This window comes from Panthera onca, chromosome B1 (assembly GCF_046562875.1).
Source record: "Panthera onca isolate mPanOnc1 chromosome B1, mPanOnc1 haplotype 2, whole genome shotgun sequence".
Lineage (NCBI taxonomy): Eukaryota > Metazoa > Chordata > Mammalia > Carnivora > Felidae > Panthera > Panthera onca.
In genome coordinates, this window is record NC_138342.1 from 31,061,876 (window position 1) to 31,077,948 (window position 16,073).

The 16,073-nt window shown below is 39.2% G+C and overlaps 1 protein-coding gene across 1 annotated transcript in view; it reads left to right on the plus strand.

The window, feature by feature from the left end:
• Nucleotides 1-16,073, plus strand: part of NWD2 (NACHT and WD repeat domain containing 2) — a 185,696-nt gene that overhangs the window by 64,349 nt on the left and 105,274 nt on the right. Inside the window, exon 2 of the mRNA XM_060655267.3 lies at nt 13,409-13,497. Coding sequence (XP_060511250.1) covers nt 13,409-13,497 — 89 coding nt within the window. The remainder of the gene's footprint in view (nt 1-13,408; nt 13,498-16,073) is intronic.

Consider the following 16,073-nt stretch of genomic DNA (forward strand, 5'->3'; position numbering starts at 1 on the left):
CAGATACCATATGTTTTCACTCTTATGTGGATCCTGAGAAACTTAACAGAAACCCATGGGGGAGGGGAAGAAGAAAAAAAAAAAGAGGTTAGAGTGGGAGAGAGCCAAAGCATAAGAGACTCTTAAAAACTGAGAACAGATTGAGGGTTGATGGGGGGTGGGAGGGAGGGAAGGGTAGGTGATGGGCATTGAAGAGGGCATCTTTTGGGATGAGCACTGGGTGTTGTATGGAAACCAATTTGACAATAAATTTCATATATTGAAAAAATAAAAAAATAAGAAAATATATATTTTAATGGTTTTCTCTAAGGCTTTAAAAAATATCTAGATAATTTAATCTTTTTTTTTTTTTTTTTTTTGAGAGAGAGGGAGGGAGCACACATGAGCAAGGTAGAGGCAGAGGAAGGGGGAGAGAGAGAATCTCAAGCAGGCTCCATGCAGAGCCCAACAAAGGGCTGGATCTCGCGACTGCAAGATCATGACTTGAGCTAAAATCAAGAGACAGATGCTCAACCAAATGAGCCCCGCAGGAATCATGATCTGAGGCAAAATTAATAGATACTTGGGCGACTGGGTGGCTCAGTCAGTTGGACAGCCGATTTCAGCTCAGGTCATGATCTCGCAGTCTGTGGGTTTGACTCCCGCATCGGGTCTGCTTCAGATTGTGTGTGTGTGTCTCTACGCCTCCCCAGCTCATGCTCTGTCTCTCTCAAAAATAAATAAACATTAAAAAAATTAAAAAAAAGAGTTAGATACTTAACTGACTAAGCCACCCAGGCACCCTGAAAATTCAATCATTTTGAGTAAGATGATGTGGGACAAGATATCATGATTGTTGTGGCTACCTTACCGTTACTCTTTCAGTACTGAAAACTGTCATAAGTTTAAAAAAAACGCTTTAGGGGCGCCTGGGTGGCTCAGTCCGTTAAGCATCCGACTTTAGCTCAGGTCACGATCTCGCGGTCCGTGAGTTCGAGCCCCGCGTCGGGCTCTGGGCTGATGGCTCAGAGCCTGGAGCCTGCTTCCGATTCTGTGTCTCCCTCTCTCTCTGCCCCTCCCCCATTCATGCTCTGTCTCTCTCTGTCTCAAAAATAAATAAAGGTTAAAAAATTAAAAACAAAAAAAAAGGAAAAAAAACGCTTTAATAAATATTTGACCCTCGAATTGTGTGATAAAGTAATTGCAAACATTTATTGAGCATTTATCATACACCAGGTGTGTTTAAGCACTCCCAACACCTCGTAAGGCTGATATTAGTAATGTTGATTGCATGTGACAAGTGAAAAATAAACGGAAACCCAGAAAGATTTAGTAATTCGGCAGAGATCATACAGCTGGTGCATGAAGGAGCTGGAATTCAGACCTAGGAAGTTTGGCTCCAGAACCACACTCAGTCTGTCCACTGTCCTCTCTGATACCTCTCTGTTGGTGTACCTTCCAGAGCAGGTAATGGGCAAGATCGACTAAGGTGTACCTTTTATTTCATGTTAATGATGGTACTCGAAAAATAGTTGCAAAATGTGCTGGGATTTTGATAGGGATTGTGTAGGATCTGTAGATGATTTTAGAGAATCTCAGGCCAGTATTTGGTAAGGATTGTCATTCTGACAATTTTGAGTCTTCCAACTCTTGAAGATGAAATGTCTATTTAGATCTTTCTCTCAGCAAGGTTTTATAGTTTATAAACGCGATATGTCTTGCATTTCTTTTGTTATATTTATTTTTCAGTGTTTTGTTATTTTAATGCTACTGTAAGTGCAGTTTTTATATTTCATTTATGGATTGGGGTGAGTATAAAAAAATATGATTGATTTCATATGGAATATCCAGCAACTTTGCTGAACTCGTTTATCAGTTACTGAAATTTTTCCTCTGGATTCCTGACTTTCCATATAGAAGATCTGGTCATTTGAGAATAAAAATGGTTATATTTGTTTATTTCCAATGTTATTGCCTTTCTTTTTTATTATTATTTTATTTTTTATTTTTTATTGTTTTTCACTGCACTGACTGGAACCAGTAAAATGCTGAATAGATGTGACAAGGAAGTGTTCCTGATCACAGGTAGAAGCCATTCAGTTTTTACACCATGAAGCGTGGTGCTAGCTGTAGAGTTTTGTGCAGATGCCCTTTACCAGAATGAGGAAGATTCCTCTCTGTTCCTGTAGCCAAGTTTTTGTCCTGAATGGGTATTCAATTTTGTCAAATGATTTTTTTTTTTTCTGCATCTGTGGAGTGATCATATGGTCATGTCCTCGTGTAATGTAATGGCATGTTCCATTAATGATTTTCAGATATTAAAACTAACCTCTCCTTCTTGTAACAAACCCCCGTTGGACATGATATATAGGTTGCTGAACTAAGGTTGCTAGTATTTTGAAAAGGATTTTTGCATTTATGTTCATGAGGGTTATATTAGTCTGTAATTTTTGTTTTGTGTTTTTTTCCTTTCGATATCTTTGGCTTTGGGTTTAGGATAATACAGCAGACTTAAAAAAGGAATTGAAAACTATTTTCCTTCCTCTGTTTTCTGAAAGTGTTTGTAAAGGATTATTTCTTCTTTATTGATATAATTTACCATTTAAACACTCCAGAATGGTGATTTTCTTCATGAGACGATTTTTAAAAGTTCCGTAGTGTCAGTATGCCATATGGTTTCTCCTTCATTCCTATTTTGATCATTTGTTTTTTTTTGTCTTAGTCAACCTAGCCAAAAGTTCATAAATATTACTGATCTTTTAAAGAACCAGCTTTTGACTTTACTGATTCTCTGGTGGGGAGGGGGGGGTGTTTTGTTTTCCTGATTTCTATTTCATTGATTTTCATGCTTAATTTTTTCCCCTATTCTTTGATTTGGGTTGAGTTTGCTCTTCTTTTTCTGGGAAGGTGGACTTTTGAGTTATTGATTTGAGACCTTTCATTTTTGTTATAGGTATTTAAAGATAGAGATTTCTTTCTCACCACTACATTTCATGGCTTTTAACATGTGTTTTTATTCACTTCAAAACATTTGTTTCTCTTGTTGCATTGATCTTTGGTACATGAGTATTTTAGAAGTGTGTTGTTCAATTTCCAAATATCTGGAGGTTTCCAGGGGTGCCTGTGTGGCTCACTCCATTAAGCATCTGACTCAGTTTTGGCTCAGGTCATGATCTCTAAGATCAAGCCCCACATCAAACCCCACATCAGGCTCAGTGCTGACAGCACAGAGCCTGCTTGAGATTCTCTCTTTCCTCTCTCTCTACCCCTAAACCCCACCTCTCTCTCAGAATAAATAAATAAACTTAAAAAAAAAAAACCTGAGAGTTTCCCAAAAATCTTTGTTATTGATTTTTTATTCTATTATAGTAGATCATATTTGTTACAATTTTAGTACTGTTAAATTTACAAGACTTGTTTGTGGTTTAGCATATGACCTATCAGAGCACTAGAAAAAATGTGTTTTGCTGTCTTTTGGGGGGGATAGTTCTACAAATGTCAATTAGGTCAAGTTGTTTGATAGTGTTGTTGAAATCTTCTGTATCCTTGTTGATTTTCTGTTTTGTAGTTTTATCCGTTATTAAGAATGGACCATAGAAATCATTAGCTGTTGTTGAAATGTCTATTTCTCTTTCTACTTCTGTCAATTTTTGCTTTATATATTTTTCATCTCTGTTTATAATTGTTATATCATGGCTCTTTTTTTTCTCTAGTATTGTTTCTTAAAATCTGTCTTGTCTGATTTTATATATTCAGTCTGCTTTTGGTTACTGTTTTCGTGTTATTTTTTTCTATCCTTCTACTTTCAACTTCTTGTGTTTTTTTTCTTTTAAAAAAATTCTTATTTATTTTGAAAGAGAGAGAGGAAGTGATCAGGGGAGAGGGGCAGAGGGAGAAAGAGAGAGAGAATCTTAAGCAGGCTCCAGGCTAAGCTGGAGCCTGACACAGGGCTTGATCCCATGAATTGTGAGGTCATGATCTGAGCTGAAATCAAGAGTTGGGCATTTAACCAACTGAGCCGCCCAGGTGTCCCTCAACCTATTGGTGTTTTTAAACCTAGTGTGTCACTTGTAGATAGCATATAATTGAATATGGTTTCATTATCCATAGATAATATCCATATCCAGGAGACTGACAGTCTTTTTCCATCTGAGCGTTTATTCTTACTTAAAGTAATCATTGATGCGTTTGGGTTTATTTCTCCTTTTGCTATTTGTTTTCTACATAACTCGTGTCATTCTTCTTCATCTGTTCCCACTCTACACTCTTCTTTGTAAAATATTTGAGTGTATCTTTTTATTTTTTTTAAATTTACTTATTTTGAGCGAGAGCACATAGGGGAGGGACAGAAAGAGAGGAAGAGAGAGAATCGCAAGCAGGCTCCATGCTGTCAGTGTAGAGCCCAACGCAGGGCTCGGTCTCACCAGCCAGGAGTCATATCCTGAACCGAAATCAAGAGTTTGATGCTTAACCAACTGAGCTACAGGCGCCCCTTTTAGTGTGTCATTTTAATTCCTTTGTTATATTGTTTTTATTTACTTTTTTAATGCTCTAGGGATTATAAAATCTATCTTAACTTATTACACTTTAGGTGAATACTAACTTAATTCTGGTAAAACATACTTTGTGCCACTATAGCTCCATTTTCTCCTCCCTGTTTTGTGTTACTATTGGCATGTGTTATATATATATGTATGTTTGTTAAAACTGAACAGTGCAGTGTTACAGTCTTTTTTTTCAAGAAGCATGTAAAAGAGGTAACCAACTAAATAGAAGATATTTGCAAATGACATATCAGATAAAGAGTTTGTTTCCAAAATATATAAAGAGCTGTTACAACTCAATACCCAAAAAAAAAAATAATTCCATTTAAATGGTCATAAGACATGAACAGATATTTATCCAAAGAAGACATCCACATGGCCAACAGACACATGAAAAGATGTTCAACATCACTCATCATCAGGGAAATACAAATCAAAACCACAATAAGATACTACCTCACATCCTTCAGAATGGCTAAAATCAAAAACACAGGAAACAACAAGTGTTGGCAATGACGTGGAGAAAAAGGAATCCTCTTGCACCATTGGTGGGAATGCAAACTGATGCAGCCGTTCTGGAAAACAGTATGGAAGTTCCTTTAAAAATTAACAGAACTACTTTACAATCCGGTAATCACATCACCGAGTATTTACCCAAAATATACAAAAACACTAATTCAGAGGGATACATGCACTCCTATTGGTATTGCTGCATTTTTTACAATGGCCGAACTATGGAAGCAGCCCAAATGTTCATTGATTGATGAATGGATAAAGGAACTGTGATATATATTCACAATGGAATATTGTTCATCCACAAAAAAGAATGAAATCTTGCCATTTGCAACAATATGGATGGAGCTAAAGAATATAATGCTAAGCAAAATAAGTCAGTCAGAGAAAGACATGTACCATATGATCTCACTCATGTGTAGAATTTAAGAAACAAAACAAAGGAAAGAGAGACAAACCAAGAAACAGACTCTTAACTGTGAAGAACAAACCAATGTTTACCAGGGGGAGATGGATGGGAGGATGGGGGAAATGGGGGATAGGGATTAAAGAGTACACTTATCGTGATTAAAGAAGATAAAACGACGGGCGCCTGGGTGGCTCAGTCGGTTAAGCGTCCGACTTTGGCTCAGGTCATGATCTCGCGGTCCGTGAGTTCGAGCCCCGCGTCGGGCTCTGTGCTGACAGCTCAGAGCCTGGAGCTTGCTTCGGATTCTGTGTCTCCCTCTCTCTCTGACCCTCCCACATTCATGCTTTGTCTCTCCCTGCCTCAAAAATAAATAAACGTTAAAAAAATTTTTTTAAAAAGAAGATAAAATGATTAAAAATTTGTAAAAAGTATATAAAGGAATACAGAAAAAAAAATACATAATTATGTAATCTTTTTTTTACATGCTTATTTACCTTTTCACAGTGCTTTTCATTCTTTGTATGGATTTGTTAACGTCTGATGCCATTTCTTTTCAGTTTGGAGGATTTTCTTTATTTTTAATATTTTTAATATTAAATTAATATTTTTAAATTTTTAATGTTTACTTATTTGAGAGAGAGAGAAAGTGCAAGCAGGGGAGGGACAGAGAGAGAAACATAGAATCTGAAGCAGGCTCCAGGCTCTGAGCTGTCAGCACAGAGCCTGATACGGGGCTTGAGCTGACAAACTGCATGATCGTGACCTGAGCCGAAGTTGGACACTTAACCGACTGAGCCACTTGGCTGCCCCTCTTTTGTAAATTCTTAATGCAGATCTGCTAGCCGCAGCGTTTCTCAATCTGTTTAAATTTGTTAATGTTCTTATTTCACTTTCTTTTCTCAAGTTTATGGAGGTACAATTGACAAAAATAAGTTGTAAATATTTAAGATGTACAACTTGATGTTTTGACACACACTGTGAATTAATCACAATCAAGCCAATTAATATATTCATCACTTCACATAGCCTTTTTTTCCTTTTTTTTTTTTTTTTTTTTTTTTTTTTGGTGATCATGCTTAGGATCTTGGCAAATTTAAAGCCTAAAATACAGTATTGTTAACTATATTCACATTTCTCTCTATATATTAGATCCACTTTTTCATCTTGCCTAAATGCAACTTTACACCCTTTGACCAACCCCTTCCCATGTCTCCCTTCAGCCCCTGGCACCGATCATTCTATTCTCTGCTGCTGTGAGTTTGACTATTTTAGATTCTACCTGTAAGTGGAATCATTTTCTGTGTCTTATTTCATTAACATCATGTCCTCCGGGTCTTTTTTTCTTTATACATAGTTTTATTAGATATGGAACTCTTGGTTGACCTTTTTCCCCCATTATTTGAGTATGTCATTCCATTGCCTTCTGGTTTCCATGCCTTCTCATGAGAAGTCAGCCCTTATTGTATTGTTTCCCTTAGTGTGATGAGTCATTTTTTGCTTGCTGTTTTCAAGATTTGCTCTTTATCTTTGGTTTCAACTGTTTGACTAGGTGTCTAACTGTGGATCTCTTAGTCATTACACATTTGGGTTCTTTGAACTTCACGGATGTGTAGATTACTGTTTTCCATTAAATTTGGGACATTTGCACAATTATTTCTTCAAAATTATCTTCCTCCTTTCTCTTACTCCTGTCCTTCTGGGACTCCCTTTACAACTATGTACCACTCCAGCAGATGCTGCCCACAGGTTTCTGGGAACTTGTTTATTTTTCTTTCTTCCTTAAACATGGTGACCTGAAGTTCTCTGAATACATCTTTAATAGCTGTTTTGCAGTCTTTGTTCTCTAAATCTCACATAGGAACCACCCACAGCTCATTTCTGTTGACTACTTTTTTATCCTGAATAGGTGTCACATTTTTCTGTTTCTTTATATACCTCAAGATTTTTTGTTAAAAAGTAGACGTTTTGGGTAATACACTGTAACAAATCTGGATTCTGATTTTTACTTCTGAGTGGTGTTTTTTAATTTGTTGGCATTTTTTGTTTGTCTGTTTAGTTACTTGCCTGGACTAAATCCGTGGCATCGGTTCCCCACAGTGCAGGCTGCTGCTGTCTCTGCCCAGTTATTTGATGGTGATGGTGGTGATGATGAAGATATGCCTGACTTCCCAGGGATCACCCACTTTTCCCTGTAGCTTAATGTCTGTCAATGACTTCAAGAGTTTCTTCTCAAATGCCTCAAGCCAGTAGGGCTTCTGTTCTCTGCCAGTTTGTGTGGGCTGGGGAACACATGCAAAGCTTAGCCAGTGTTTAAGTCTATCCCAACTTTTACTTTCCACCCAGGCTTATGTTTACACTGCCTATGTACACAGGCTCAAAGTCAGCCACAAACACGGGGGTAGCTTTCAGTCTCTCTTGTGTTTGTGGGTAGCCTTCCCATCAGCTAGGAATTTGCAGAGAACTTAACAAGGCCTTCCATGACTGTTCATTTCCTTGGTCTCCTTTTTACATTTGGGTGAAACTATAGGTTGGCTGAGCCACAGAGGTCTCTCTACCTCTGAGACCACGGCTGCTGCCAACAACACGGATGGCCGTGGAGCGTTCCCATGCTCCGCTCCAGATCAAGCAAGCGCTCTCTGGCAATGAAGTTGTTGATACTCACAGCTTGACCTTCTCTGACATGGGAAGGGGTGTGGCAGTTAAAGAGGAATGGGACAGTCCCATAGATTCTCACTGTTCTCACCCAGAGTTGAGTGGTTTTTCGTGAAAGTCATTTCCCAGTTTGCTTTATGCCTTTGGTCTTTGGTGAATTACTTGAAAACGATATTGCCTTTTGATTTGTGTTAGCTTTGTGGAGACACATTCTTTAGTTGGGATTAATCAATGTTTTCATTGTAGATAGCATCTATTTGCCCATTCACTTATTGACTGTGTACTGGGGTCTGCTTTAATTTCCACATTGCAGAGGTGAATGAGAAAGTCCCAGCATGTCATGAACTCACAAGTCTATTAGGGGAGACAAATTAAAAATTAAAACATAGTATACGATGATACATAGGAGAGAGCACAGTGCTGTGGGATGAGCTAGACAGAGCATGCCAGCCTCTGAGTAGTAAGAAATCACTAAGTATACTACCTTTGATTGGGCCTAAGAAAGGTCAAAGTCTGCCAGGCAAAGGGGATGCAAGGATAAAGAATTCTGAGCATGGAAAGCAGTATGTATTAAGGACAAGGGTTGGGTTCAAGTAATAGCTGAAAATGGACCCAGGAGGGTCCATGGTAGAGAGCAGTAGAACATGGAACTTAGCTAGAAAACACATTTACGTCTACTGAACTTTACAGCCTTTATCTTCTGGGCCACCAGATTCCAGCCAAGACCTGCATTGATCAAACTAGTTATTGCTTTTCTTTTGTCTTGGATTTCTCTCCGTCTGTTCTCTGGAGTATAAGACTGCAATGAGGAGGGACAGATAACAGGTCAGTCAAATAGGAGACTTGGGGACCCTTCGGGTTGAGAGATGGTGAGTACAAAACTAGAGAGTGGCCAGATTCAAAAGATGTTTGTGATCAAATTGACAGGATTTGGTGATACGTATAAGGGTAAGCGTGGCTGGTTGGGCACAGAGGGCTTGGAGGGTGTAGAGAGGAGCCAACCTCTGGAAGCCATCAGACAAGAAATCAACCCAAACAAAAACACAGAAGCCAGGTAGGGTGTCCAGAGGAATCACTGGCTGACAGGCCAGGGGAAGAAAGAGAACCCAGGCAAGAGCAGATGTACAGAAATCTGGGAGGCTGGGCTGGAACAACAGTTGTAGCAGAGGGTGTGGGCTGGATCCTAAATGAATTTTCTGAGCTGCCTGGATGGAAGCGACTTAATCAAATGCCCCTGGCCTTAAGTTTGGGTGAGGCAGGGACAGTAAGAAGTCCCAGTGCAACATGGTCGTGTTGGCATTTTTATTTCTTTCTTTTTAATGTTTATTTTTGAGAGACAGAGAACGAGTTGGGGAGGGGCAGGGAGACAGGGAGACAGAGAATCCGAGGCAGGCTCCTTGCTGTCACTGCAAAGCCCGGTGCAGGGTCGAACTCACGAGCTGTGAGATCATGACCTGAGCTGAAGTCGGACGCTCGACCGACTGAGCCACCCAGGGCGCGGCCCTTGGCACTTTTATTTTTGATAGAAATTTGGCATTAATCTAAATCCCTCATGAAGTGGGATACATGGTATTGATTAATAATACTCCCTCAACTAAGGCTTTTCCTGTGGGTAACTCAGACACGGCATTAAAAACGATCATTAACTCTGAGATCATTGAGGAATTGTAGAAAACAACTTCTTAAAATCCTAGTAGTGCTGCCCAAGTGTTAATGTATCTTTTCAAAGAGCTAAGGAGCTGGGCAGATACAAATGGATGCAGTGACTATGTAGAAAGAGTAAATGATGACATACCTTGTGTTTGACCTACACTTTTTAAAGAGGTCTCTTTTTATGTGTGACATTTTGTAACTTAATTTTTCCTGTTTATGACATTCTAATGTTTTTTTAATTGCCAACCATCCGGATTTGCTGTTAGTATGAATTAGGTTTTTTAATATAATTAAGCCAGCTTATCTGCCACCCATTATAACTAATCCATTCTGTCTTAATTACTTTTCCATTTCCAGAGCCATTCATCACCTATTAATACAAATATAGGAAAATCTGAGACTTTTTTGTAACATAAGTAACACAAAATGTCTGTGAGATATGTGCATATGTTTTCTTCCTATTTTTAGGAAAGGTCAACATGACTTGGTAAAATGTATTAGCATTCTGCCAGAAACACAGAAACCAAAAAAGAAACCAGTATTTCAGCCCATTCACTTACCTCATGAAACCAACTTTATAAGCCACATCGTTTATTTCCCAGAATTTCCCCTAGTCTTGATTCTGGGTCCATCCAGTGACAAATTGTGATGTAGGAAGCCCTTCTGTTTCCGGAGGTAATTACAAGGAAGCATTGCCTGTCAGCTCATTTTGGTCACTGGTGCATGTGTGGGTTTTTTTTTTTTCATTCACTCATTTCTTAATCGAGCACAACTCTGATCACTGGCGATGTCGCAGTAAACGAGACAGCAGAAGGGTTCTGACTCTTTGAGCTCACATTGCAGTAGGAGAGACAAACAGTAACTGAATAGCAACAGTAAAGTGATGAGTAATGTGCAAAAGACTTGAGAGGTGATGTGACAGAGAGTGGTTCGTAGATGGAGGGCTCAAAGAGGCCTCTCTGAGGAGGTGGCTGTAAAACTGACACTTGAATGACAGGAGATGCCTTGAGATGATCACAGGACTAACCATTACAGGAGGAAGTCACAGCTAGCGTGAAGGCCGTGAGTAGGCGTGTAATCCAGTAGTGGTAAGAGATCCCTTTGGGGGAGGGAGAACATTCAAGGTAAGAGGCATGGATGTCATTCCCAGTGCCTTGCAGAGCCCCTGGAGGGCTTTCTGTGATCTGATTGGCATTTGTAAAAGAGGAGTCTGGCTTCTCTGTGGAGAATGGTTTGAAGGGGGCAAGAATGAGAACAGAGAGGCAGAGTCCAGATGAGAGGTGAGTTCAGCATTCCTTAACCATTCTATGAAGTTAGTCTATGTGTCATTTTCAAAGATTGTTTCTTTGCACCGTTGCATATTTCCTCTGGTTAGAGTGAACTATATAGCATACGGCTCTCTAGATTCAAATCCAGCTTCTCTAACTTAGTGGTCATATGACTCAGGCAAGTCTCTTAACTTCTCTGTATTTCACTTTCCTCTTGTAAAAAAAATGGAATAATAATTTTACCCATTTCAGAGAGTTGTTGTCAGAGGGACTAAGAAAATACACATAGAAATACTTAATACACGACTACAGTAAGCATTTGGTAAATATTAGAGATTAGAGACTATATTTCTGTCTTATCCTCATAATATGGCACGTTCAGATGGCTGTACCTAGTAATGAGTTACAATAACATATTAAAGAAATAATTTCTGCTCCTTCCATCATTTCATAGTTTCTCATGTTATTTTGATACTACGTTAGTATGCCTTAATAGCCCTTGTTTACTTAATTATGTAATAATATAATCATATTATGCATGTTATTTCCAGCTTCCACATCTGGTAGTAGTTAATTTTAATGTTAATTTTTAAATGTTTGTTTATTTTGAGAGAGAGAGACCACGTGCACATGTGCGCACTAGTAGGGGAAGGGCAGAAAGAGAGGAGGAGAGAATCCCAAGCAGGCTCCACACTGTCAGTGCAGAGCACAGGACTTGATCCCATAAACCATGAGATCATAATCTGAGCTGAAACCAAGAGTTGGACACTCAACTGACTGAGCCACCCAGGCACCCCAATATTTGTTTATTTTTAAAGTGACTTTTGTTACTTGTGTTTTAAACATGTACAGCCTTTTAGAGAGATTGGTTGAATATTAATCAGCTTTACTGCAAAGTTAGTGTTTTCAGCCCTTAAAATGGGGTGAAGGGGATGGGGCTCTGATCCTGAGATGATATAAACCCTGTAAAAGCTTAGCATACTGCCTCCACTAGTGCCTTAACAGCCCGAGGGCACTGCTCAAATGTACCACTCGGTCCTCCAGCTTTCCCTTTAAACTGAGGGTCCATGCTGGATCTACGGTTAGAAAAGACTCTGACCATTTGGACCATATGGTGATTTAGAAGGCTTGTATTGAGTTTCTGGTTTCCCTGTAAATACGGGTTTCTGTCACTTTGTCAGCCTCCAGCTGCATTTCAGACTCTTGAGATTGGTTATTTACATCTCAAAATAGTCTTGAGAATAGTAGGAAAGTAGAGTAGGTCAGCACGTCATATGGTTGAATTTGCATGGACAGATGAACTTGAGAATAATAAGGCAAGTCTTTTAAACTGGCTCTTAGTTATAAATGCAGTATGCAAATGTTTTGTAGTTATGGCTGGGATTGAGGTACATTTGGCAAATGGTAATTTTTATGAGATAAGACATTAACCTAATTTTTAAAATCTCTGTTCTCCTCTTTCACTGAAGTTAGTTGGGCAGGGAACAGCCTGTCTTTGCTGTAAGCATTTTACAGCGTCATCATCGATGCAGATAATCACCCAGCACAGGTGGCTTTGGAAAGCCCTTTCTGTGCAAAACACTTGACATTAAATACATACATATTCTGTGGTTCTTCCGGTTTCAAGTTCTCTGTTTCTTCTTGTATGTTTTTTTTTTTTAATGACGTAAATTGTAACATGATTTTGAAGTTTTTACGTGGTGTGGAACATGTGACACAATTCCCCTCTCTGATAAACAGGCAGTCCCTGTGCCCAGGGTGGCAGGCGTTACTCTGCTAAACCATTGGCCAGTGGAATCTACCAAATTTGGATGTTGGCTCCCACAATTTGTCCCTCCTCACTGTTGCGTTGATTGCATGGATGCCGTACTGAATTTTGTAAAAGTCTAATTAGTTCTAAGTACTATCGGCATGATGATAGAGATTGAATGTTTTTGGAAATTGGTAACTAAATTAATGTGTGTGTGTGAGTGATTTTGTAACTTTTACACTTAATGGGGCTAAAACACGTCATAGCCAATAGCCCTATGATTTTTTCTTCTGTCTCTTCCAAAGACAGCACATCTGGCTATTTAAGAGATTCATGTGAGGGTCCGCGTGGGCATAAAGGCTCAAATATGAATTCCCAGCCCTGTCACATACACGGAACTGACCAGTGAGACTCCCATCCATTCCTCAGGCTTCCTGTGCGTGTCTGGAAGAGGGGTCACTACTCCCCATCCCCTATTAGGAACAGGGCTCCCCAGCTTGTCAGATATCCCATCATTTCACAGTTGGCACCCAATCTGGTTATATTAATGTTAATATTAATTGTAAGTTTACCTTGTTTTTCCAGAAATACATATGTGTGGACATAACTCCCTCTCTATGTGTTTGTTTTTCTACCACAGACACAGGAGCAGAAAGACAGGCACTAAGAGAAAATGTGTATCCTAAATTGAGAGAATTCTGCAGAGAAAACTATGGATTAGAATTTCAGGTAACTCTGACATTAATTTCATTTTTAATAATGTTAGCTAAATAATGTTTGTGTTTATTTATTGTCACAGCTTCGGTGTTACAAACCAAGTTTTAAGCGCCCCCCCAAAATTTTACTTCTTTAAGCATGGGTAAAAAGAACAGTGGAAAATGGAAATAAAATATTTAGTTATTTTTGATGCTTTGCACTTTTATGCTGTTTGTTGGACCCTGCCTGGTATTGGCTCACCTTTTCCCTGTAACCATGTTTATTTGCCTCTTGGCAATCTCCTCTATTTTCAAAAAGGTGAAGGTTGCTGAGTACCTGTCTTAGGCTGTGGTCTCTGGAAAGGTTTTACATCTAAAAATTGGGACCAGCTTTCTCACAGGTGGTTGTTTTCTTTGTTCAGTTTTGTTTTGTTTTGAGCAACTGGCCAGTCCTTGCCTTCTATCTTGCCTTTTAGTTGTTGTTCACATTGTAGAATGTCCTTTTTCCTATTTCAGGGATTTGCCATTTAAAAAAAAAAAATTACATCAACCTTTCAAGAGACAGTAACTCTTCATGTCATTGCTAAAGTTCATGAACACCCTGGCATTTATAGATACCACGGATTTTGCCACCTAATAAAAAGTATTAGAAAACATTGGGCGTATCTTGAATATCCAGAAATTTAAAAAGTAAATGCCTCCTGCAACAGATAATTTTTCAACCTCATTTACAATGGACATCTTATTTCTCCAGTGCTATCTTAACTACATGTTTCCACTGTTAAGTGAGGAATAAAATGTACCAGAGGTTTGTGGTATAAGAGTGCAAAATGCATCTTTGTTAGTGGAAGAAAACTTCACCCTTCATTTATTTCCTCCTGAATATTTTATCTTGGTACACTTAATGATGCTTTCTCATCTGATGGATAAATTAGTTGGTCTCAAAATGACTCCATTCTCTGTGCATACTGTAAGTCAGCAACAGGCCATTATGACACACATATTGAACAGTTACTCACAAGTCACGAATTGCTAGATAAATTGTGAGCCTAAATTAAATCCCTTGTTGTGAATTCAGCACTGCCTTCCCTGGGGAATCTGGTTCTACTGATAACAGGATCTCAACTGTTACAAAAAATTCTGATCTGTCAAGATTCCCAAAGACTTAGACACTCCTTGGGGACTCAGTTACTATAGAGAAAAAGATGTGGCCAAGCACGTTAATCCCATATTTGAGTTTGTTTGGATTTGCATTATTTTTTTTTTTTTTTTTAGTAGAGGGAGGGAGTTGTTGAGCTACAGACCAGCCTGCATACAACATGGTATTAAGATTAGCTGAGAGGAAAACGAAGAAAAATATATTTTTCTAAATTATAAGTAGTCCCAGGAAAAGAGAAATAAAGCCAAAGGAAAACTGTAGAAGGCAGGGTCCATAGAATAAATTGACAGCAAGGATCATTGAACGAGTCAGGTGCATTGAACGAGTCTTTGAGATGCCAGGAAGCAGTGGAAACCACACTGGGCAAAAAAGAGCTGGAACTGAAGCCCGGCTTTCCACTGTGACTCCTTTAGTCCGGTGTCTGAAACACGGGGGTGGTGACCACTTCTGTGTCTGAGGCTGTGTTTGGAACGAAAGTTTGCTAGTTCGCATTTGCTTCCCACCTTCTGAGCTTAGCAGGAATTCAAATATATAATACCTGAATCTTCTAAAAATATACTTCTTAGTATAGTCTCTTCTAGTAAGTTGTTTATAGATCTCCCTAAGGATATGTTTTCTAGTGAGATGGTTTTCTTCCCTCAAGTGCAACAAAATATGATGCTGGAAGATTCGTGAAGAAAACAAACAAACAAAAACAACTTCTCTATATATTACTCTGGATTTCATCATTGGCTGTGCATTGAACCCAGAAGAAGTGAATTTCCTAGGTTTACTTAAATATGCACCGATCTGTTTTATGCTTCCTTGCCTTTGTTTATGCTGTCCTTTCCACCTGCAGTGCTCTGCAGCCTGCTTCCCTCCCTGAATAAGTCCTACTTATTCAGTTATATACATTAAAAAATGTTTAATGTATATTTATTTTTGAGAGAGGGAGACACAGAGTGCGAGTGGGGGAGGGGCAGAGAGAGAGAGGGAGACACAAAATCTGAAGTGAGCGCCAAGCTGTGAGCTGTCAGCACAGAGCCCGATGCGGGTCTCAAACGGTGAGATCAGACCGGAGACAGAGTCGGACACTTAACCGACGGAGCCCCCAGGTGCCCCTAAGTCCTACTCATTCTTAAGACTATGCCTATAGATCTTAAGTCATGCCCCTCTCCTCACCACCGCCCAGTAGCTATGTGTCCTCCGTGTGGTTCCTTGAATACTTCAAGCCTGTTCCCGTTTCAGGGTTTTGCCCTGGCTGCACTTTCTCTGTAAGCATGTTCACCCCCCTCATCTTCACGTGGGAGTTTCCTTATTATTCTCCAGGTCTCCACAAAAATGCCACTTCCTAGAGATACTTCCCTAGCGACCCAGTCTAAAGTGAGCACCTAGGAGACTTCTTTTACGTCACCCTATTTTAGTTATTTGCATAGCATGTCTCAACACTGGATATTTGCCTTTTTTCACAT